This window comes from Oenanthe melanoleuca, chromosome 8 (assembly GCF_029582105.1).
Source record: "Oenanthe melanoleuca isolate GR-GAL-2019-014 chromosome 8, OMel1.0, whole genome shotgun sequence".
Lineage (NCBI taxonomy): Eukaryota > Metazoa > Chordata > Aves > Passeriformes > Muscicapidae > Oenanthe > Oenanthe melanoleuca.
This window is the reverse complement of record NC_079342.1, coordinates 23,244,874-23,270,455: the sequence shown is the minus strand read 5'-3', so window position 1 is coordinate 23,270,455 and position 25,582 is coordinate 23,244,874. Positions and strand designations below refer to the sequence as shown.

At 43.8% G+C, this 25,582-nt stretch overlaps 1 protein-coding gene across 1 annotated transcript in view; it reads right to left on the bottom strand.

The window, feature by feature from the left end:
• Positions 1-25,582, bottom strand: part of HMCN1 (hemicentin 1) — a 157,206-nt gene that overhangs the window by 65,781 nt on the left and 65,843 nt on the right. The window contains exons 23-41 of the mRNA XM_056497859.1: positions 23,738-23,865; positions 22,188-22,460; positions 21,245-21,340; positions 20,654-20,848; positions 19,517-19,647; positions 18,751-18,898; positions 18,134-18,260; positions 16,992-17,146; positions 14,785-15,063; positions 13,710-13,991; positions 12,637-12,745; positions 11,909-12,078; positions 11,494-11,648; positions 10,716-10,839; positions 9,371-9,472; positions 7,051-7,203; positions 4,252-4,403; positions 3,563-3,686; positions 810-985 (exon numbers count right to left, since the gene is read on the bottom strand). Of these exons, the coding sequence (XP_056353834.1) occupies positions 810-985; positions 3,563-3,686; positions 4,252-4,403; positions 7,051-7,203; positions 9,371-9,472; positions 10,716-10,839; positions 11,494-11,648; positions 11,909-12,078; positions 12,637-12,745; positions 13,710-13,991; positions 14,785-15,063; positions 16,992-17,146; positions 18,134-18,260; positions 18,751-18,898; positions 19,517-19,647; positions 20,654-20,848; positions 21,245-21,340; positions 22,188-22,460; positions 23,738-23,865 (3,079 nt within the window). The remainder of the gene's footprint in view (positions 1-809; positions 986-3,562; positions 3,687-4,251; positions 4,404-7,050; positions 7,204-9,370; positions 9,473-10,715; positions 10,840-11,493; positions 11,649-11,908; positions 12,079-12,636; positions 12,746-13,709; positions 13,992-14,784; positions 15,064-16,991; positions 17,147-18,133; positions 18,261-18,750; positions 18,899-19,516; positions 19,648-20,653; positions 20,849-21,244; positions 21,341-22,187; positions 22,461-23,737; positions 23,866-25,582) is intronic.

The window sequence follows — 25,582 nt, the reverse complement described above, 5'->3', positions numbered from 1 at the left end:
ATGTCTCCCAGAATATGTTTTTTTTTATTATTATTATTATACTTAATTCGGCTTAATCTCTTTATTATCTGTAACAATCAATAAGAGAGTGTGAATTCAGCAAGCTCTGTACCCAGCCAGTCAGGGTGTCTGACATCCCTCCTGTCGTTACCTGTGGGGTCTCACAGCATGACATTTGGTGGTTTTAGAGTTCGTGTTTTTTCTCAGCTCGAGCACTGAAGAAGAGGCAGAAGCCATTTCCTGAGGTTTCCAAGGTCGTTTATGTTTTCTTATCTAAGGAATTCTTTCTCTGAGTTACAGAGATCTATCTAGCAAGCTGGTCAAAGGCACACTGCACTGCCCAGAGGGCAGGTCTTATCTTTTATACTATAAACTACGTACCTAATGTTTACAATTACTTTCCAATACATGACCCTTACATTGCCCTGTCCAGTTCTCCCTCACACCAATCCAGAAGTGTCATTCTGACTCAGAAAATGGATGACATGAAGAAGAAGAAGGAGAAAAAACACACCATGCCCAAAATCCTCCATCTTAGCTCTAAACTTATTATAAATTCACTTTTCTACCTTCTAATAATCTAATTTATACTCTATTTATTTTTGTGACTTGTAATTCTTCCTGCAAGGATGGTTAATTTTTTAAATCAAAACCACAAGGGTCTTGGGCACTGTGCCAAGGCCTCCGAGCCCACCGCCCGGGCCTGGAGGCGCCCAGGGAAGCCAGCAAACAGCCTGGAGTGGCACAGGCTCCCTCCCTCCAGCCCAGCGCTGTCGCAGCTCCCGGGAAGGAAGGGCAGCCCAGCTTACCTTCAGCAGGCTGCCGTCTGCGGAGACGCTGAGGCCGGGTTTCTGCAGCAGGGGCCGCCCGTGGCGCAGCCAGGCCAGGCGCGGCGGGGGCACGGCGCTGCTGCGGCACCGCAGCTCCAGCGCCTGGCCCAGCAGCGCCGACACGTTCTGCTCCTCGCCCGCGATGTCGGGGGGCACTGCAACGACACCGCCACGCTGCTTACCTGGGGAAAGCCCTCTGAGACCAAATCCAGCCATTCCCCAGCACTGTCCCCAGGGAAAACACCCACAGGTCTTAAATACCTCCAGCCCTGCCTGCCTGGGCAGCTGTGCCAGTGCCTCACCATCCTTCCTGTGAAGAAATTTACTAATATCCAACCTGAACCTCCCCAGCACAACCTGAAGCTGTTTCCTCTGATCCTGCTGCTCAAACTAAGGGACCTTTGGGCACTGAAGACTTCCCAGAGCAAACATAATGTGGAGTTAAGGGACTTCACCTAGCAAAGATAAAATGACACAACTTAAGTCACCCACAGCTTCAGTCTCCTTTATACCACAAAAACCACAATAATCATTTTTATTATTTACAGAATATCTTCCGCACAAAATACACACTACTGAGGTATCAGCCACACAGAAATCATAAGGATGAGCCAAGACTAGCAAAAATCCCCTTGAAAAGTAGCTAGAAAGGAAAATCCCCAGTATATAAAAAATGGGGGAATGCATTTCTGCAAGAAGGAAAAAGAGCTGTTGGGTGAAAATCCCCAGTATATAAAAAATGGGGGAATGCATTTCTGCAAGAAGGAAAAAGCTGTTGGGTGAAACAGCTCATGAGATAACAACCAGCCTCAGAAGCTGAAAACGCCTTAAGCTGTTCCAGACAGTGCCAAGAAGGATACTTGGCCTTAAGGAAAGCTCTGACTTGCAGAGAACTTGTCCAGAGATGGCCAAATACAGCCGACAGAATGAGAAGTTGTATGGTTGGCAAGCAAGTCAATGGGTTAATGACTTAATCAACAAATAATAACCTACAATTAGCTCATGTATCAGGATTGTGTGGAATCTACTACTTACTGCAGTTGTTGGCACTGAGCACTATATTTACATTTGTCCTGCAGTTCAGTGATAACCTCATTATTACACTATTATTTCCAAATCAGACTGTAGAAAAATCTCCTTTTGAAAGGAAAGTTTTCTGTGTAGAAACAAAAAAACCCCAAAACACCAGACACTTCAACTGAAACCCATTAGCTGTTCTTGAACAGTGCCAGGATTTAAGAAAACACACTTTTCCCCCCGTTTTAAAATTCTGTGTTTCCACAATCAGAAAAACAAAAGTAACTGAGAAGGCAACTGAGAACTAAACCTTGAACACAGCAAGTCAGCAACTTTCTATGGGGAAAGTATTTTCATGGCCATAGTCAAAAAGAACAGACAAAATATTGCCCCTCCCCAAAAAGCTGACCAGGACCAAATATAACCCTTTGCCCTTTGGTTTTGGGATCCATGACCCCACACACTGAGGGTCTGAGTGCACAGAACCTTAGGGTGAGAGGGAGGCTTTGGGACCATCTGTGAGAACCAGCACACCAGGTTAGTCACACAGAGGAGACCAGGTGTCCCAAAATAGCACTCGGGGACAGCAAGACAGCTCTTGAGGTGGCCTGAAAAGACCAGGAACAATCAAGCTTTGTGTTTCTTGCCCAGGAAGTACAGAGCAGAGCTGCTGATTTCACAGTTTGGAAATAATTTAGGGAAAAGCCTGGTCCCTGTGGATAAGAAATATAGTAAGTGAAAAAAAAATAAATCTGTTTCTCTTTTTTTCTTTCTAGAACTCATGAAGGTCCAGATTCTTTATGAGTATTGTGGAACTGAGAATTGGAAGCTGATTCATTCCTGTAGAAGGCAAATTTATTTCCAAAGACTTTTAACCAATTACTTTTCCTCTTGGCTCAATGAATTGAAATGTGCTCAAAAGGAAACTGAGTTTATGACACAAAGACAGACACTAAAGCATTTATTTCTGAAGGAATGGGGTTTAAAATTAATCTAATTATGCTCATAGTAACTGTAAGTAACTGAGCTTGTTCCAACTCCTGGCTCAGTGCACATTTCCAACCAACTCAGCCCCAACTCTACTCCAAATTATTTTCCTCCTGTGGCTTCTTAATTAGATTGCCCTTATGAGGCAAGTCTGAAGAGCAGTATTACTTTTTGGTGACAGCCTCACTCAAGCTGGTCCTGCAGCTAAGCTCAACCCTGGCCAGCTTCTAATACAACACATACAAATTACAAGAAAGTACAGAATCATAGAATATCCTGAGTTGGAAGGGATCCACAGGGATTGCCAAAATCCTGCATGGGACAGTCCCAATAATCACATCATGTAACTGAGAGCATTGCCCTAATCAGAAGGGAGAATGAATTTACACAAAAAAAAGGCAAAAAGATTTCACAATTAACTTGTTGACAATCAGGAAAACTGTCAAACTAAAAAACTACCTCGAAGAAGACAGAGCTGACTGGCTGGGCTCAAAACAGTGTCACTATTTAGCACTAAAAGAGTTCCCTCCATTTAGGCAGGCAGAGCAAGGCTTGGGAATAGCATGGGAATCACAGAGCTGGATGGGGAACTCCCAGTACCTCCTTCTGGTGCAATAAAGACAACAGAGCACTGGCCCCAAGAATCTCTCACCTGGCAGATCCAGTTGTCTTTACACAAAGATGTATTTTCTTTTATCAGAACCAGAAGGAAGGCGTTGGTCACTCACCATAGACGCGCAGGTCGATGTCCCTCTGGCTCTCCCCTGCAGCGTTGACTGCCACACACACGTATGTCCCCGTGTCACTGAGCTGGGCACTGGGCAGAGCCAGCACCCGGCCCCCTGACAGCACCTGCAGTGGGAGCACAGCACCTTCAGGCACACCACAAGTCCTGGCATTCTCTAGATTTTGCAGGGTCTGGACACCCCTCCCTCCCACCAGATTCAAACACGCTGTCACACCTTTCATCTGTGCCCTGAGCTGTCCCCACAGAACACAAATCCCCCCTCTTCCCTTTCATATTATAAAATCAACTTCCAAAAATCAACCATGGCCTCTCATTTTATCTCCTTACATCAGAGGTGGTTTTCTTTTCTAAATTACTGTTGTATGCAATGAGCTCTCTAGATCTTTTCAGCAGAAGAATTTGGTCCAATTTCCTCTTCTTCCCAGTAAGTGGAAAATTTGTTGATGCCAACTTACTCAGTATGACATCAGCTGAAAGGACCACTTTATTTCAATATATCTCTGTCTTCCACTTCACACAGTACTGGAGCTAAACTCACACAATCCAGAGCAAAAGGCATTATATTATTATTCCAAACCCTCCAACTTACTCTCTTCCATTAAACTGCATTGATTTTAAAGCCACCTCCCACAACAGGGAGCACCACAGAGCAGCATGTGACCCTGGTACCTGGAGTCCATTGCTGATGCTGGACACAGGGCTCCCATCCTTCAGCCATGTCAGGATAGGGGCAGGGATGCCTCTAGCTTCACACTCCAGTCTCACTGGATTATTGACCACTACTGTTACCATGTCACTGCTGCCAGAGATGGATGGGGGGACTGAAAAAAAAAAAAAAAAAAAAAAAAAAAAAAAAACAGAAAAAGGGCTGTAACAGCTACAAAAGAGTATTAATCACAATGAAATAAAATAGGCTACCTAGTTTTGGATGGTTTTTCTCTTTTCTCATGTTATTCCTGCTGAACTCTTGTCACGTCTTTGCTCTGTACCAGATCCTGCTCTTCCCTCACATGACCAGGCAGTGAAACTACAGTGAGCAAGGTATGTGGGACTGGGCCCACAGCCCAGAGGACAGCTGTGAAACCCAGGAACCACACCATAAAGCCAGAAAATATTCCCTCAAACTTTTCTACCATTCCATTTAGATCTTGTGAAAGACTTTAGGAGTGGTGGGGATTAAAGAAAGGAGTTTACCATATAAACCACATAAAGCTAATCCATACACGGAGTGATAAATTAGCCTGGCAGAACATATGGAAATGTTTACCAGATTAGACTGGAAAACATCTGCCTCTCTGATGACACAAAACATTGCAATGGAACATCTAAAGCACTTACTCTAGGCACATAGTCTAGCAAATGTTGTAGGGCTCTGGTAGAAAGCGAGACAAGAATCACTAAAAAAGGAAGATGTTTCATGTACTAGGAAAATCAAGATGATTTTATTTGCTCCTACCAGTAATAATTTAGTGATAAAGTTTAAAAGTCAGTATCAGATGAAAACTTAACACTTAAAGTCACTCCTGCAAAGGGATGAGAATGGTGTGAGCTACTCATATGTATCATCCTGTGTGAGGGGAGAAAACATGCCTGAAAAAGCTGTAGTGGGCAGAAAGAAGTGAAAGAGATAATACAAAACCCTGTGAATTCTACCTACACTGGAATTCCACCTGCTTCCTTCAGCTGGCCTTCCTGGTTCCATTCAGTGTTAAGCCTGCACTATCAAGCATTGTTTTTAACAACAGAAATTGGTGAATAAAACCAGTAGTTGACTGAGGCAGGTGCTCATGGAAATCTAGAACAGCGTTTCTATAAATGCAGCACACCTTTCAGTACTTGGCACTTGAGCCTGCTCTCCATTAGGGAGTCATTGTTTCCACTGGTGAAGAGGGCAAAACCCTCAAGTTTTGCCTTCTCAAACTCATAAACTCTTAAGGGCAGTGGATGGTAAACCTGTGGATGGTGAATTCCAGCACCTCTGGCAGGACAGCAGCTGAATGAAGCAGGGTCATGGACAGGAGTTCAATGCAATTAGTTCCTTTGATGCCATTAGTTGTGGCTGCAACTGCATATACTCTGTTCTAGAAGGGGAAGCCCTATGTTTTAGTCAGAAAAATTTAGTTCCCTAGAAAACTCTGGATGTGTTTGCTGAAATTCTGCCACCCCAAAAAAGATGCATGTGTACTGAGGGGTTATTTTCCATTTAACTAGAATATTGACCTTAGCTCTAAGGAGTTCCTGAGAATTAATTACTGGGTGGGGTTAATTGCCTTTGACTGTGTCTTGTGCCATCAGTTTTTCCCATGATGGTCATTAAATCCATGGAAACACACTGCCCAACTCATTAATTAACATCAATAAGAACTATATACTGTGTGTACATCTCAACTGGGGACAAATTTGGGCCACACTTTTGCATTGAAGACTCCCACAGAAAACCAGCTACATGCACATGCATGTATCTAAGATAAGAATTTGGATTATGGCCGTATCCAAAAATCACTGGAGAAGCTCCAATTAGGCTTTTGCTCAGGTGTCTGATGCCAGCAAACACCCACACTTCCACTTCATCTTCTCAGATACTGCACATTTTTCTTTAAAACTCTTGGATCATTAAAGAGCATTTGATCTGTGTCCTTTGTCTACTGTGAGCTTCAAAGTCACCTACAACAAACCCCAGCAACTGCCTGGCCCTCCAAATTGCTCAAGTGATCCCTTAAACAAAACACCTCTGCCACAATTCTTATTCCTAGAAACCTTGGCACATTTTCTGCATTCAAAACACCTATTCTAATGTCAGTGAGAAAACAGAAGAGTGAAGAGAATGGAGCATCAGGGCAAGGGGAAATGGCTTCCCACTGTCAGAGGGCAGGGTAGATGGGATATTGGGAAGGAATTCCTGGCTGTGAGGGTGGTGAGGGCCCTGGAATGGAATTCCCAGAGAAGCTGTGGCTGCGCCTGGATCCCTGAAAGTGTCCTAGGCCAGGTTGGATGGGGCTTGGAACAACCTGGGATAGTGGGAGGTGTCCCTGCCCATGGCAGGGGGAGGCACTGGATGGGCTTTAATGTCCCTTCCAACCCAAACCACCCCGAGATTCTGTGATCATGTGATGAGTGATCCCAAGTCTGTTAAGCAAACTGGAAAAGGAGGAAAGCAAAGGTGGAGCTTGAATGTATTATTCTTAAGTCTCACAATACAGGGCAAGAGGAAACAGCCTCAAGTTGTGCTGGGGATAGGGAGGTTAATTTGGGTATTGGGACAAGTTTCTTCATGGATAGGATAGTCAGACACTGGCACAGCTGCCCAGGGCAGCGGTGGAGTCCCCATCCCTGGAGGGATTTAAAAGCCATGTGGATGCAGCACGAGGGGACACAGGTCAGGGGTGGCCTTGGGGGAACAGTTGGACTGAGTGCTCCCAGAAGCGTTTCCCAAGCTGCAGGAGTGCCAGCCCCGTGTTCTGCACTCACCATGGACCTGCAGGCTGTAGAGCAGCTCGGCCGTGCCCGCAGCGTTGGCAGCCAGGCACCTGTAGAGGCCGGCGTCAGCCACCTGCGCGCCCTCGATGAGCAGCACCTGTCCCCTGGCAGCCAGGGCACGCCCGTCCTTGGACCATGACACGGCTGGGGAGAACAGGGGGGACACATCAGCAACAGCCCCGACAAACCTGGCACAGAGGTGTCACACTGCCACGGGGACACACCACTGACAGCCTCACAAACCTGGCACAGAGGTGTCACACTGCCACGGGGACACATCACCGACAGCCCCCAGAAACCTGGCACAGAGGTGTCACACTGCCATAGGGACACATCACCGACAGCCCTGGCAAACCTGGCACAGAGGTGTCACACTGCCATAGGGACACATCACCGACAGCCCTGGCAAACCTGGCACAGAGGTGTCACACTGCCACGGGGACACACCACTGACAGCCCCACAAACCTGGCACAGAGGTGTCACACTGCCATGGGGACACATCACCGACAGCCCCCAGAAACCTGGCACAGAGGTGTCACACTGCCACGGGGACACACCACTGACAGCCCTGGCAAACCTGGCACCAGAGCTGTCACACTGCCACCTCAGATTCACACAACATTTAACAGTCAGTGGCAGTGTTAATTGTGATTAAGAATCATAACATATAACAGAAAATTAGCAAATAGCCAGATTTGTACAAAATGCTGATTGTGCCCCGCAATTCAACAGGAAATTTGACACTATGATCCACACCCCCCAAATATTTATGGAAAAGTGTTCTGAAATTGAGAAATTAACACACAAAGCAAGTTATTGAAAATTTACTTATCTTATACCAAGGTAAAGAGCAGCTGTTTAAAACCACACAAAAATATGAAGGCATCCCTGCCCATGGCAGGGGGATGGAAGGAGATGAGCTTTCAGGTCCCTTCCAACCCAAATCATTCAGGGATGCTACAATACAGGGGATCTATCCAGGGATTCTACAATACAGATCAAATTTTTTACCTTTTACCCTAAATTATCACTACATTAAACTGAACTACCAGGGACAAAGAATCAAAACATAAGCAACCAAATCGAAGTGCAACTGGCAGCTTGAAAAACTGAAAATAAAGAGCAGAATACTTGGTGTTACAGCAGAAGAAAATTTTATAGGGACAGCTGACAACCAAGAAAATCTGCAGATTTTGCATCTCAGCCAAAAGATGGCACCATCCATCAGGAGAGTGGGTCACTGAGGCTTTGCTGGCACCACTTCACCACTCAGATGAAATTACTGCTCATGGAAGGCTTATCTGTAATACACAAAGGGTTTTGAGGAAAGACTCACACCCACTAAGTGCTGTGGGCTGACTGACAGACAAGACCTGCACACAGCTGCTCTCCCTTCCAGTGGGATGCTGTGCTCTCACTTTCCTGACTCATGTTGTATCTCAACAACAGGATATGCCATCACATCACACCATGAACGACCAAACTGTTCTTAATGCATAAATTATCTGAAATCCATAATTTTAATTGTTTGTTCTAAAATAACTCAAAATTTGAAGGATGAAAGGAGAAATAAATGTAAAAGGAGTATAAAATAGATGTAAAATTCTTATGCTTTTATAACATTTTACTTCCTCAATATTTTAATTTTTTATGCAAGTATAAATTATTCTATAAAATAATCCTTTGCTGTGAATTAATTCTTAATAAGGCAGGAAATGAGAAGCTGGATGCACATCTGAAATGTAATAACACCTTTCTTCTGAAAATGTTGCTATAATCAGCACAAGAATAATTTGCTATATTAGATATAAGCTCTCAGTAACTATTCTCCCTGTTTTGCTCTACAATAATTAATACAGCAAATTGTTCTCACAATAATATGTCTTTTTATATCTTACCAGGTAACAAAAACCACACATTAAAAATGTCCTAGACACAGGCACACTTGTTGACAGGCACGCTCAATCCAGGAAGTATTTCAGGTCTGCCTTACACTAATACTAAACTGACAGGAGATAAAAGTGCTTAAAGCTCATTCAGTAGAAATCAAATAGTGCTCTTGCCTGTGGACAGGGCATCACAAGGGAATAGATTATCTCTGGGATATGTTTTCACTCATTTATCAGTGGGGACCACTGAATTCCTCAATCCTGCCTCTATGTCAGCCCATACATTGGTATTTCCCATCACACAGTCTCTAGGTGGTTTTAGACCACACAATTATCACACATCCAGCATATCCATTACTTTCCAAAAGACACATGGAAGTGAAACCCTTTATGAGATGTTCCCTGAGGTGCACATGAATACCTGGCAGAGGGTTCCCAGATGCTCTGCATTCAAGATGGATTGGATTATTCACCACCACTGTTTCATTTAATATTTTTCCTGCATCTTCCAGACTGGGTGGTTCTGGGAAAAGAAAAAAGCAGCAGATTTTCATTAATTCAGCCACCCAGCTGGCAAAGCATCCAATCACAAACTCGTCTACCCTCAGAGAAACTTTGGGCAATAAGTGGCACAAGCTTCAGTTGCTGGGTGACCAAGGAATATCTCCAGAAAGATCATCTCTAAAATGGGAATACTCTCTAATTATATAATCTCATTAGCGGTAAGAGGAATAAAACTTTTTTTTGTTAATTTTAGTTTTAAAAAAAAAAAAGAACTTAAAGTAGATTTGCAAGTAATGGGTACACAACACAAAACAGCAATGCTTTCTTGTGGCAAGCTCGTCTCACTTCACCTGAGCAAACTGAGTGGTGTAGACAGTTTTTACCTTCCTGAAGTTCCAAAATCTGAAACATGACAAATGCCAGATAATAACAGTTTGAACATGAAGACTGACAGCAAAGGAGAGCTTTATGAGCATGGGACTGACACTGAAATTGGTTGTGATGCAATTATCACAGTCTGAATGTGGCTCCTCTTTCTAAGTCCTATCCACAGAGACTCTGCAACCTCTTCTCGCTTCAGTTTCAAGTTTTCCAGTTACTGGCTTGGTTTGGCAATAGAAGTCAACATGCAAAAGTCACTCTGTGAGAATACTGTCACAGTCTATTCCTGCACCTCCTGAGGACTGCCACACCTCTTTTGAGGACTGGGTCACATCAGCAATGCACAACATTTCATGACCACTTTGGAGCCAATACATGCAAATCATGGTGAGAGCATTTATTAAATTCACATGCAAACAACAGCTTCTCAAGTTTCCCTGATTCTTTTTATACTGTTTTCAGCTGCAGAAGAAAATTCCTTTTAAACAGGCTGAAAAATCCTCTCACAAAAAAGTGTTCCTTTCTCAGTAAAGGTATTCCTGTAAAAAACTCCCATTCTCCAGGGTCATGGGGAATACCAGCATCCACAAAAAGCTTGGATGAAATTAGAAATGCCAGTGGTGGTATATTGATTCAGAAACATAGAGTACCCTTGTGAGTAGGAAACCTGGAAAGACACTAATTCATTCACTTCTGTGTCCTTTATTACAGGAGAGAGGCCAAACTCTACAAAAGCCAGTTTTTGCTCTCCCTCCTTATTATGGAGTGGGACAGAGAAAGAGACCTGAGAGGTGGATTGCAGAGGCAGGAGAAAAGCCAGAGCAAAGAGCCCAGGTGCCAGAGGCGTGGGCAGCCTGGTCACCAGCAGCCCTGCTCGTTACCGTGCACGTGGAGCCGGGTGTGCTGCTGCGCCTCCCCCGCAGCGTTGGTGGCCACGCAGGTGTAGCGGGCGGCGTCTCCAGGCAGGGCTTTGCCAAGCTGCAGGACACGGCCCGAGGCCTCCAGCTGTTCCCAAACACAGAGAGGAGTGTGACACCACTGCCTGGCACAGCTGGGCGAGCAGACACAGCCAGGCTCATCCCCTCCCAGCCCCGGCCCGTGGAACAAGGAAACTGCTGGGGGGGTCACAGGTGTCAGCAGCATCAGGAAGGGTACAGGTGTGAGGAGACCTGGCTGGTGAGGGGCAGGCAGGCAGAGGAGACTGCAGGCAAGGTGCTGAAAACTGCTCCAGCCACGGGAAATCAAAGCCACTGCAAGCACTCACCCCAGAACATGGGAGCACTGGGGAGGGCTCTGCATGGAAAGGCAGGATCTCACCAGGAGAAGAAAATTACTAATCCCACTTCACAGGGATGAGTGGCTAGAGCCACCTCACAACCTGCAGATAACCACGTGACCTTGAAGGGCAAAGTACAACTGGAAGGAGACAGATTCTGAATTTCCAGTCATGGACTCTCCTGAGGTGTCTAGTGGGCTTCAGTCTACTGAACACTGCTATTACATGAGACACCACCCTAATCAGGTAAAAAGGTCCTCAGTGCAGGATGGATCTTAAGCACTTTTGTATCACAGTGTGAGGGAAGCAAAAGAAGCACTAACATGTATAATTTATGGCAATTATCTTCCATGGCTTGGATCCCATAAAAGAATCATGCTTACTTTGATATTTCCCCTGGCTGTGTTTACTGGCTGTCCATCTTTTAACCAGGTTATGGAAGGGCTGGGGATGCCACTGGCTATGCACTGCAGTGTCACAGGCTTGTAGAGCACAACTGCTTTCTCAGAAGGCTCAGCTGATTTAATGGTTGGAGGAACTGCAAAAAGCACCAAAACCAAAAATGATGCCTCATTTAAACATGTACATTTAAATACACAGAGGTAAGTGCACCTTTACTTCTACTTCCAGATCTAGTGAAAGGTGTCCCTGCTGTGGCTGGTATCCAACCCAAACCATTCTATGATTCTATTTCATCTAATCTCCTCTCCAATTTTTCAACCTGCTAATGCAAATAAGCATTTATAGAAAGTTTGAGCACCTTCTTGCCAGCAATAAAAGCAGCCTTGAATAACCTACCATGCACTGTAACATCAAATTCCTTTTCCTGTTCTCCTGCCTTGTTTGCAGCCACACATTTATAGCGGCCACTGTCTGACACTTGAGCTTGAGAGATGACAAGTTTCTGTCCATTTAATAAGACCTGGTGTCCAGCCTCCTCTCCAACTGGATGGCCATCCTTGAACCACCTATCAAAATGAAAGCTCCATCTCAGTTGCCAGTGAGAGCAAGATCAAGAACAATCTTAAAAGTATGCACAATTCTATTAAACAGAATGCATCAGTAATTCTGTTTGCATTTCCAGGAAAGTCTGAAAGTTTCAGGTTGTATTCCCCTTGTCTGAGTGCCATGGATTGAAGGGTTTATCAGAAAGGAATATAGGGGAACAGCCACTAAGACAGTGTCAGAAAGGGGACAGCAGATACCAGAGGCAGAAAGGAACCTCCAAAGCAAAAGCAATCATGGGTGGCAGAAGAAAAGGTCAAAGTCCTTTGCTAGTGCAACTTCATGTAAGTTTTGCCTGCTCTTGTTTTCTATCCTCACTTCCAGGACATGGATACTGGCACAACAAACCAAACCACTCTAAAATGAAATCCTGATGTTGCCAAGATGGTGCAATCAGTGGAGCCAGGAGTTTGCCCTCTACTCATTAGCCACCACTGATGAACACAGGTGGCTCACAAAGCTCACCTAACTAACCAGCAGATTGATTTGTAATTTTTCTACTGCCATACCAGTGCCCTTACGTGATAGTTGGTGATGGTGTCCCTCTTGCTGAACAATCCAGTTCCAAAGGGCTATGGAGAATCACAATGTTGCCCAAGAGCTCATCCCCACCTTCCACAAATGGTGGCACTGTAAGAGAGAAAAATCCACCAACAGAAATATTTACACATCAGAAATATCAAAAAAGTCTCTCACTTTTAAACTGTTAAATCATTGTTAAATGCACACTGATTCATTATGAAGCACTGTTCCTTTCTGAAGGGAAAATCTGCCCAGTGATATTTCGTGGCTTCAAATCACTGCTCACTTTTTTACTGTTTTTTGTTTGGTTGAGATTTCCAGATTCTGTCAGAAGAACCTTGTGAATGGGTGGGAAGGGGAGGCCTTTTGGCACCCTCTGTCAGCAGAAGAAGAAAACAAAGGTGCAGAGGATCCCCTTCCAGATCCTCTTTACCCTCTCATATCCTCTCTGGGAAGAAAGCACAGCACCTTCACTATCAAGACAGTGACATTTACCTGCAGAAGCAGAAGGGATGCTCTACATCTGCATTCAGTATTATGTTCAACTGAGCAAAACCTAAAAATCAGTTCTTTACAGTTCTCTTCCATGTCAGGAGAAGACCTCAAGACATTCAGAAGGGACTGCTGAGATATAGACTGTGGTAATGATTCAAGGGATACAGAGAGGAAGTATATTTTTCAGTATAAGGTTCAAAACCTGCACAACTCAACTCAAATTTAGAGAAAGATGTCCTCTCCCAGAGGCAACTACTAAGAGATATTTTTAATGGATTTCTGGGATTTTCTTTCTGAAGATGAGTAAGAAGAATTTTAGAGGTTACTGAGAATAATATTTACCTACCACATGCACAAAAATCCTTCAAGAACTAACCTGAAAGTACAAGTCTTCAACTGTTCTGTAGCCCTGGACAGAAAAGTTGTGCAGTACCCAGGTTCAGCTAGACACAGAGTGTGACTAACTGATCTTAATATATTAATACCAACAACAACAACAAAAAAACCAAAACCATAGGTTTTATGGAAACTTTTCATCTAGGTTAATGGGAGCCTGATAAATCTGCAACTCACACACCTAAGATTTCAACGTCATACTTGATTTCTTGTTCTCCAGCTATGCTTGTGGCCACACACCAGTACTGGCCCTGGTCAGCCTCCACAGCGTTCAGGATCTCCAGCTGCTTCCCCCCAGCCAGGACACGGAGCTTGTCACTTGCTTTCACTGGAACTCCATCTTTTAGCCAGGTCAGGAGAGGGGGAGGGTTTCCAGCAGCCTTACACTCCAATGTCAGGGAATTCCCAGCAACCACCTCCCTGCTGTGGGCTGTGTCAGCATCGCCCTCGATTACTGGAGGAACTGCAGAAAGGAAGAAATGTATGCCAATAATTCTGTAGCCAAAAAATGTATTGAGAGAAAATGAGTTTGTTCTACCCACTCTGGCTCCATCTGCCACCATGTCATGCACAATTTCATGTAAGAATTTGCTGCTGGGCAAGGCAAGGCAGAGATGTCAAATGACGTAGCTCAAAATTGACCAGCTTTTTAAAAAAGAGGATATGCAGTACTTTGAGGGGAAGAACAAGACAAGAAGGACTTAAAGGACTACACTAAAGATGTCATCCAGAGTGATTCTTTCAAGTATTGTTTAGCATGCAGATGTGAGATAGAGAATGAATACACATGGAAAAGAAACAGCTGAGTAGAAGAAAGCATGGGACCAAGGCCAGTGAAGGGAGGGCAGACTTGGGGGTAGATGGGGTATCAGGAAGGAATTGTTCCCTGTGAGGGTGGTGAAGCCCTGGCACAGGGTGCCCAGAGAAGCTGTGGCTGCCCCTGAATCCCTGGAAGTGTCCAGCACCAGGCTGGATGGGGCTTGAAGAAAATCTGGGATAGTGAAAAGTGTCCCTGCCCATGGCAGGGGTGGGACTGGATGGGTTTAAAGCTCCCTTTCAACCCACACCATTTATAATTCCAGAAGTCAAGAGCTGTTGGAGAGTCCCATAGAGCAGAGGGTCTAAATTTCCCTCTACACAGCCCTTCCAACATATGCCAGAATTTAATCACAGCCACTGCCAGGCTGCAGAGGCTGAAAATCTCTTCCCCAGCTGCTCTGCAGGAGCAGTAAGGCAGTGCAGGAGCTGTCCCTCACCGTAGACATCCACGTGGAAGAGCTTCTCCGCAGCCCCCGCAGCGCTGCTCGCACGACACGAGTACTGGGCAGAGTCTGACACCTGTGCCCGTGGGATCTGCAGGAACTGCCCTCTGTCCACGTACAGAGCCTGGGGGCTGGAGATCACACGCTGCCCATCCTTGTACCAGCTGATGGTAGGCACAGGGATTCCCTTGGTTTCACATTCCAGATTTATCAGGTTGTTGAGGAGCACCGATACCTCTGTGGTAATGTTTCCTCCCTTAATACTAGGGGGGACTAGTTCAAAAGACAAGACAACAACGTTAAAGCCTTAGACTATGAATATGTGCAGATTTAAACAAAACATTAGAATGCTGTAAGAATAAAGTATCTTCAGCTGTCCAACACGTCCTGCTGTGTTTTGTTTGATTCTTTGCCCAGCAGAGCTCATCTACTACCTGTACAGTCCTTGAAGGCACACAGGGTGGAAAGCACGAAGAGAACACGACAAAAAGGCCACCAGGCTCCAACATGGTGCCAGGTTAGGACAGCTGGGCCTCCATGCCTCCTGCAATGCATTTGGGCAGCCCTCTTCCCCATCTCCATCCAAGGAAGAGCCATCCCTGGATGCCTTAGGAGGTGCATCCTCCCAGCAAGGATCCTGCTGTTGAAAATACCAAACACACCCAAGAGCCTCCACAACAGCATGGGAACTGCTCCATCCTCCAAACTTTTGAGGATGAAGTCAGTTACTTTGAGACTAAGTATAAGCTTAACAGTCTTGCTTTATGCTCCTATTTTTGAAGCTTTCTGGCCCATAGTCATTTCCCTTGCTCTCTAGGCAGCAGGACTCGGATTTTTCTAGCAAACAAGCTCTTGTGTAAATCAGCCAATATAAAGAGTCCATAAATCTCTATAGAAGCAATAAAAACACAGTGCAATTGGCAAAGACTAAATTTATGGCTGCTGAAAGGACCAGACACATCTGGCAGACACATTGACTCCTCTGCTGCCAAACGTGCTCAGTATATCCACGGATTCCTCTGACTTCCATAGTGGTCATTGAAAACAACACTGCAGAAATGTAAAGCAAAGTGTCTGTGAATGGATGAATCCCCACCTCAGACAGATCTTGCAGTTATCAAACCACAATTAAATACTAACTAATTAATTTTTATTTTCGTATCAAAATCCCAAATCCACTGAATACGCACACCCAGTTCAAAAGCAATGGCATTTCTCTATCAGAGATGAAGAATGGTTTTAATATGGTGTTTTGGGAAAATACCAAAGCCAAAACCAGGACTAAACAGCTAAAGAAAAACATTAGCAAGAATTAGCATTGAAGTTCCTCACTTACTCGGTGGGTTTCTGTTTGCCCAGCCAGGACTAATGAGAAATATAAAAGTAAAGAGAAGTTCCATTCTGCTGTCACAAATTCATCTTTCCTGAAGAATCTGAAATAAATCTACTCCTCTGCAAGGATTTTATCTGGGGGGGAAGCAGTTTTATTCCTCTAATCTCAAAACAGCCACAATCCCCTGCAAGTCCTCCCTGCATTCTTTGTTCCTGACAGAAAAAGGTCTCACCACGACTGGTGTGCAGCCACATTCCTGTGCCTGTGGGTGCTCTGTGCTTCACAAATGTCCCAGATGAGGGAAATAATGCACATTAAGTTCACAGAGTCACACACAGCGTTCAGGAACAAACCCATGGTAAGGGAGGACTTGAGAGCTAACAGACTCAAATCCCTACCCTTCACATTCCTGGCACAAGAATTTGAGTCCCATGAAGCACAGGCTGTATCCTGACACCAGGTTAAGAAAAATAAGGCAACATGTATTAAAATCAAAATCTTATTAATTTTCTCCTCCCTAAGACAGACCAAAACAACAAAGACAATGTGATAATAAAAATTCAGTTGAAACTAACAGCAGAATTTGAGAATATCCTTCAAGATATTTAGCTTTCACTAATTAGAAAAAGAAGCACATAAACAACATTTCAAGGTGTTTTTCCAAGCCTGTGAAGACCACATCCATACTTAACTTCATACATACAAATACTCAAAAAGGTAATTTTGTGAACATATGATTATTAAATTTACACACAAATTTTGTAGTATCAGAGACTTAATTTGCATTTGCCTGAGTATCCCTATCCAAAAAGAAACCTTAAGAGTAAAACAAGAGGATCTTCTGGGATCAGGCATTCCATAAACTTACCATGGACAACAAGCCTGACCTCCTTCACCTGTTTGCCAGCAGTGTTGGTGGCACTGCACTGGTAGCGACCCTTGTCAACCCTGCGAGCACTCTTGATGTGGAGAACTTGATCCCTGTCCAGAAGCTCAACATTGGGGTCACCCAAAAACAAGGGCCTGAAACAGAGACCATTTTGCTTCATAGAATTCTGCCCCACCCTTTCTGCATTAATTTAAACTGACAGGAAGAAGAGGTCCTTTGGTGGCAGTAATTATACCATTTGAGAGTGACATTTGACACTAAATTATGGCATTAATCACAAGAATCACCATGCAGTGATAAGCTATTATGATTAACTCTACTCCTAACTTCTAAAAGAAATTAAACCACAAAAAGTATTTTGCTCAGACCTCCAGGATGTCAGCATCAGAGTCACACACCTCAGCTCCTTTTCCTAATTTATTTAATCATGTCAGGCCTTTGCTGGTAACGAAATGTCAACTACTACACAGGAACAACATACCCATAGCAAAGAGTAAGGAACTGTCACAGCAGAGTAACTGAGTACTGACCAATGCCTACACTGAACTGCCTTGTTAAACACCAAAAAACACCCAGCCCAGCTGGGTTTTCGGCTAATATTTAAGAATTTCTCTCCTGGCGTGCTTTCCTGGAGGATGAGATGAGGAATGAAAAACATGCAGGCTATAAAAGTTTTCAAACATTTACTATATATATATGTACATATAACCCTTCAAAACTTTAATGTATATGCAAAACTGTACAATGCACTAGCCAGCAAAATATCTGATATGACTTCTGTCTATCACTGAAAAAAATTCTCAGCTAAATAACTGCATTTTAACTAATGATAAGCGTAAAATAATCCAGGTAGAATAATTCTCAGAATAAACTCAAAGAAATGGCTCTGCTTATCTTGCTTCAACCATCATCTCGTTTCAAAAACCCAAAATCAGCTCTGCAAGTGTCAATAATGGGTGAGTTCAGAAAGAAAAGTGGGATGTTAAGTTTTGATTAAAGAATTTACCACCTCACACCACCCCAAATTCTGATGGCACTAAGTAGTTAAACACTGCACCTCTGACCTCTCTGCTCTAGGGCAGGAAGAGCCTGGCAAACCACAAAAGTGGCAATGTACTCACTTGCCATCCTTGAACCAGTGAATGTCAGGAACAGGGAAGCCTTTGGCTCTGCATTCCAGATGGATTTCCTGGTTGAGGATGACTGCCACTTCACCAGGTGTATCAGCACCTATTACACTTGGTGGAACTTTAAAAAGACAAACATTAAGGAAGGACTAGTATTTAGAAGGGAAGCTGTGCTCTGTGACTGAAGGGAATGTGGCAGTGGATCTTAATGAATATTTTCTTATTTATTTAAATTTTATTTAAAAGTGAACTTTTAGTGTTCACTGTAGAGGGGAAATTCTGCAGATCACATCCTGTCTATTGTGACAAGCACTTCCACACCTGTACTGGTGAACTGTACCTGGGAACACCCCTCTGTCATACTGCTCGCCCCAAATACAAAACAAAGCACCAAAGCCCAGAAATCAAAACAACATTTTGTCTGTGTTCCTACAAGAATGGCAAAGTTTAAGCAATCAGTGCTTCAGCAGCCAATAATTCATGGGTAGTGAGTGGAAGAATATCTTTATAATGAGTTGAAATTTACTGGCTTCTTAAATATGAACTGTTTTTCCAATCACCAACTAAAACCCAAACCAAACAAAAATCAACCCCAAAGCCATGGAACTAACCAAGTATATGGAGGTTAAACAGCTTCTCAGAACTTCCTGCTACATTTATGGCTTTGCACGAATACTGTCCTGCGTCCTCAGTAGTAGTTTTCAGGAGCTTCAGTATCTTCCCATTGTGCAAAATCTGGAGAGCACTGCTTTCCACAACCTTAGAGGAACCCAAGACATTAGCCTTATGTGATCCAAGCTACAGCAGCCAAGTATCACAGCTGGATTTTTATAAGCAAATGGTAGTTTTAGTGGAAGATTAATCTGTTTCCCCTTTCAGTTTCAGCACTAATCTCCTGCCCTGCTGCAATGTATTCAATATGGTTTGTAGCTCAGCATGGAGCAGGGAATGGGGAAACTCCAACCAGCAGCAATGGACAGTGTCAGGAGTGCATAAAGGGACCTCTCCTCATCTTAAACTATGACTTATCAGCTACAAGAGGAAACAGAGGACTCAAGTATAATCCTGAGGAATTCAACTCTCCTCCAAAAGTTCTTATTTCTCCATCTACAGAATGAAAAAAATTGCAATATTGGTCCCCTCTGCATGGATTTGCATCTAAAATACTGGGGGATTGCCAAGGCCAATTCCTAAAGGAATACAGAACATAGTTTACATTTGACTTGCAGAATTAATGGATGAGCTGTATTTAGCTGCCTTTTTGTGGAGGTGTTCTTAGAGCACTTAAATATACATAAAGGCATTTACCTGTATTTATTTTGAATGAATTCTCACACCAAGCCCTCAGAAGTACACAGTTAGATTAATCCCACATACCTGGATATCATCCTTATACCAGGAGATGATTGGAAAGGGGTTACCAGTTACTTCACAGAAGAGACTTGCAGGATGATGAACAACCACAGATGTATTTGTCACCTTATCTTGATCTCTAATTTCAGGAGGAACTGCAAGAAAGCTCAACATTATGATTTAAGTCTTCCTGTTCCAGTGATTTCCCCCTTCCTCCTTTTCATCCCAGTCAAGGACCACTATAAACCAAAATTTCTCAAACCCTTCTCATTCACTTCCCAACATTTCCATTTGTCTTTAGGCTCTGGATGTATTGCCCTGTGTCCTTTCTTCTCTTTGCCAAAAACAGTCTTCTCTTGCTCAATAACAGACTCCCAGGGAAATTCACTCAAACACAAGTACCATCAACATTTTAAGAGCATAATCTTAAAATTAATCTGAAACTTAATCTTGAAAACTAGTGTTAATTGTTTAGCATATGAAAGAAGCCTATTCCAGAGTCATCTTTCCTCTCTTCACTGGTCCAGTCATGCCCAAGAACCCCACCTATCATTCGTCCCACTATGAATAAAAAGAGAATGGCCTTAAGTGATGGATTAGAAAGCTCCAACTCCACTGAGGAGCCCTGCTGGCACAAAATGGAATTCCTGCTCTTCTTAAAACAAGGATATAATCCTGCTCAGGCATTAGAACTAACTGTCATGGGAAGTGAACAAGGCTAGAATAAAAGTAGTCTGTAGGGTTTCTATTTCCTAACTAGGATTCTGGAGGAAGAAGATCATCAGCAACTAGAAATCTCCTAGTCTGTGTTCATTCTGATAACTCTCCTCCCATTTGAAATGCAGACCTAGCTCTCAATCTCTAAGTTCTGCAGTACAAAGCTTCATTTGTTATTTGCATTATAATTTTCAAGCATAACTGGAGTTTCTACAAATAAGATGTACCTGGATCCTTGAGCAAAACAAAGATGGCTTGTGCATAACATCACGGACAAAAGAAAAAACAGGGCAAAAGAAAAGCTATAGAGAGTGTCAGAAAAATAGGAAGCACTCAGATTTTATAATTTAACCGCACAAGGGCAGGTTTAGGCCGTGCAATTTGCAAGAAGAAAAGAAGACACTTTTCCAAGCCAGCTCCCCAAGGGCTGTATGCATTGTTTACCGTGGACCTTGAGGCTGTATCTCCTCTGTGTGCTGCCAGCCTCATTGGCTGCCACACAGACATAGTCCCCAGCGTCCGAGGGCGCCAGGGCAGCGATGAGCAGCAGGGTCCCGTCCTGCAGCAGCGAGAGCCCCGGCTCAGCCCCGCTCAGCTCCCGCCCGTTGCGCAGCCATCGGATGGCAGGCTGGGGGACACCTGCACGAGAAGGGGAAACGCCTCAAACGCCTCGCTCAGCTCACAGCAACGCTGATCCTAACAACTCCTGCTGCTCGCTGGGAGCCTTGCTGGAAGGACAACACACACAGGGAGGGCCAGCAGCTTCCAAGAGGAAGCTCCAGCTGTTCCAGGATGATTTTAACATTAAAAACCGTCATACTAAATATTGTAAAATCCTTGTTGGCTAGCAATGACTTTTCCACAGGACTTCCACACACAGTGGTTATTTAAATCACTGTTAGTTTGAATTTTTCCATATAAAGCATACATGGAAAATACTGTGTGGATCAGACATTTTTACAGCAGTGTTGTAATTTGCAATGGTCAGCAGAAAAAGATCCTTTTGTCACTACAAGGGGTAACCAAGACACTCACCCTTGGCAGGGCATGGGAATGCAATGCGCTGGTTGGCCACTCTTTCCTGGAAGGGGCTGTTGAATGGAGGGTCCAGATCCTCAATAGTGGGAGGCTCTGAAAGAAAATTAGACCCAAAAATCTGCTTGATCTCTGCTCCAAATATAAAAATACAATTTGACAATATATAACACTAAGTCTCTCTCATTCACACAGGTCACATTCCAATAACCCTTCTTACATTGCCTGAAATGGGTACTACAGAAGTAGTTTCCATTTCAGTGGGAATATTTAGGAAGGAAGCAGTACAAAGAGGCTTTCAAATTTGAAAGAAAATAGTTCTCTTTAAATCTTGCTATATTTGTTTTGAAGGCAATGTTTCTGCATAATCTGCAAAATATTAACTGTTTTTTCCCCACACCACATATTTCAATGCTACTGGCATCCTTTGTTCTCAGGTCTTATCTTAAACTGCGCAGACTGAGACTATATGAAGAATATTCTTTATAATTAAAGTTACTGAGATTTCTTTGTTGCCTGTAGGAAGCGCTTCTCAGCACTTCTAATCCAAAGGGATCAGAATGTTGCCTTTAGATTTCTGCAAAGAAGAAACAGCTCCTGCTCAGCTTAAGTCAGTCATGCTCAATTGACATCTGCCAGCCCCTCACGTGAGGAGTTATGCTATGTATTTAAATAGGATAAGTGGTCAATGTGCCATTCACCATTTCAACATAATTTTTAAACTTAAATACATATACAGAGAGAGAGAGAGCACAAGTTTAGGTTTTTTTTTATTTCTGCAACCTCTCCAAAGACTACTTGCTCATTCTAATTCGCCTCAATTGACATCAGAACACAACATCTAAAGCAGATGTGGCTTTTGCATCATGTAACTGCAGGCCAGAGAAAGCCCCAACCCCATGCCAGCCTGGGCCAGGGCAGGAGCGTGGCTTTAAGCAAGTACCTTGCACTTGCACTGTGACCTCCACCGTGTCACTGCCCGCGCTGTTGGTGGCCACACAGGTGTAGGTGCCAGCATCAGGGAGCTGGATGCTGCTGATGCCCAGAGCTCCATCTGGGCTCTGCAGGAACCTCTCCCCAGCTGCAGGCACAGCACTTGTGCCTCGGTACCAGGAGATTGACGGGGCAGGGACGCCCTGGGCGCTGCAGGGAAGCTCCACTCGCTGCCCAGCCTGCACTTTCACAACTCGAGGCCCACGCTGGATCCTTGGAGGAACTGAGGAAGACAAATTTAGTCCACAGAAATATGAAAGAAGCAATGTACAGGATCATTCCTACAGCTGGGAGTGTTCAGCCTGGTGAAGAGGTTTTAGGGAGACCATAGAACACCTTCCAGCACCTAAAGGGGCTCCAGGAGAGCTGGAGGGGGAATTGAGACAAAGGATGGAGGGACAGAACAAGGGGGAACTATTTTAAACAAAGAGAAGGGAAATTCAGACCAGCTATAAGGAAGAAATTTTCTGTAGTGAGAGAGGGGAGGCCCTGGTATAGGGTGCCCAGAGAAACTGTGGCTGCCCCTGGATCCCTGGAAGTGTCCAAGGCCAGGCTGGACAGAGCTTGGGGCACCCTGGGACAGTGGGAGTTGTCCCTGCCCATGGCAGGGGGTGGCACTAGGTGACCTTTCAACTCCAAATATTTTATGATCCTATGAAATTTTTTCTATTTTTATAATTGTAGAAAATGTTCCTTATTTACTGAAATCAAATGCCCTCAGGTGACTACAGAAGCAGCCCTGCATGTTCTCTGCACAGAACAGGATGGGAGATAGCCTGGTGCTGAATTTATTTGAACAAGCCACACTGCACGACTCCCATGAGCACTGTCATATTCTGAGCACACTGGAAGATCTGTGGGTACTGGCTCCTCATAACACAAAACAATTCAAAAGCTTTTATGATAGAGTTAATCGCATTTTCCTTTTGGCATTTTAATTTCCTTTCCCTAATCCCTGACCTTTGTACATTTCCAAACACAAGTTCAGACAAGGAGATAAAATATGACGGGAAGTGATTTCGCCGGTCCTACAGAATAATGTAAATCCACCATAAGTCTTCTGCCATAATATTTTTTTTTTCCTTTTCTTAAGGATCACTGGCAAAAAAAAAAACTTTTTAAAAATGCCTGAAACAATAATAAATGACATTTTCACAGACTTAACATTGTGTGAGTGTTTAAGAGACAGTGATTGCGCCCCAGTATGGGGAGGGCAGGAGAGAGACAAACGAGCAACATGAGATAAAGGTAAGAAGAGGGAGAGGGACATGTCCTGGCTGGAGCCACTGGACACCTTTACACATATCTATGTATTTGTGGGTGTTTATACAATACTTCCTTCCCACAAAACCAGTAAGTCACATATGAAGATAATACAATCTGAATGAACAACAGTTGAGAGGATTTAATGTCAAATAGGAAAAAGCTTTGAAAATCTCTTCTAGATGCTCAGTTCTACGTGGAAACTTGCAGATGGTGAACTCTGGAGCTCCAACTCACCATGTACACTGAGCTTCACTGACTGAGTCACGTTCCCAGCAATGTTTGTGGCAACACAGATATACATTCCACTGTCTGAGACTTGGGTCTCGCTGATCTTCATTGACCCTGACGGGAGCAAAGTGTGTCTGGAAAAAGAAGAAGCAGATAAACTGTATAAACATGTATGGAAAGGCAAATGACCTCTCCTTACACACTGCTAATGATTGCTACGAGCTAAAATAACACCACTCTGACCACATTATGCAATGATGACTTTTATTTACTCATTTTTTTCTAACTCTTTATGGGGCCCCTATATTCAGAATACATAGCAAATATGTAAAATTGAAGATCCAAATTACAAAGTTTGGTTCTAGATATTTATAGGACTTATTAAGATATGGCAGAGAAATTGAGCTCTTTACCCTCTTGTTAAAATTTTTTGCTAGCTCAGATCAGCAGGGTGAGAAAGTAAAAACTTTTATTACTGCTCCATCCTGGCAAAAAATGATGTTACATTGATTCAAGATGGAAGACAGGATTTTGATTAAAAAATCTGCCACTTCTGGTGTTTATAGGAATTCCCATTATCCCCCAGTAAATAATTAACTACATAACATGAAGTTCTCCCACAGTTCTGGTCACAGATTTGTAACACCAGAAACCGCTTTGGCCAGCTAAGCTAAAATCTTCTGTAGGAGTCAAAGGTAATAGAGACAGGGAGAGTAAGTGATGAGGGAATAAAAAATGACAGCTAAGGATTGACAAGAAGAAATTCAAGCCTGGAACTCAAGGCAACACCCAGAATTGGTGGGATCATGTGTTTTCCTTTCTGTAGCACTAATTAGGACATAATTGAAATTTGGGGATTGCAATGGTTGGAGAGATGAATGGAAGGAAAGTGAAAAGTATTTTCTTCAGTGTAAAATCTGTCTGATACTACAATTCCTCCTCTACTGCCTGTAGATTTCCAAACGTTTTGGCACTTTTTTTATAAGCCCAAAAGACAAATTTCTGAGGCAACTTCTCCTGCTTGATTTTGTCCAGTAATTACATTTGCTTTCTGATAAAAGTTCCTTCATATCTGATTTCCCTCCCCCTTTGTTTACTGTTCACATTTCTAACAAGATCTTTGGGTGGTCTCAAATGATTCTGTTTGGACTAATCTGTAACTTTTGCTGACATCTGTAAACAATTTTATGGAATGGGCTGAGCTGGACTCCTGTTCCTCTAGACAACTTGGATCTCACCACAACAGCCACGAGCAAGTACCCTAATTTATCAGTGTCTCCTGAGGTAAAATGAGGACAAGTAAAGACCAAGAATGCAAATTTGTTAGTGCATGCAACACGCCCACAGGACACAGCAGAAAATCCCTCATGGATTGCTGACAACAATCCAAATCCCTGCACATGAGCCTCCTTCAGCAGACACAGTAGCCAAAGACCTGCTGAGGCTGTCACAGGCTCCCAGGAATGCCTCCAGGGTGCAGGTTTGGCCACAAGAGCAAGAGGATCTTTGTCAGCACACCCAAACATTTATCACCATCATCTGTATCCTACAGGCAGCCCAGGCTTCATGTGAAGCACAGACAGTGCTCCCCTGAGCATAAATGTGAAGTACAGAAAAGAAACAGTTTTCAAACAATTACAGTCATGCACAGATGATGTGGGTCTCTGGGCACCACCACAGTACAAATACCCAGGATCTCTCTCCTCCCAGCCTCCTGAGGTTGGATACAAGCACATGCTGGAATGGCAGATGTGCAACCATGCACAGGCTCAGCAGGTTTGAGAAGGAGACTTTCAAGACCCAGTACAACAGGTAAGGCAGGACAAAGTAACACCTTCTGAGTGATCCTCT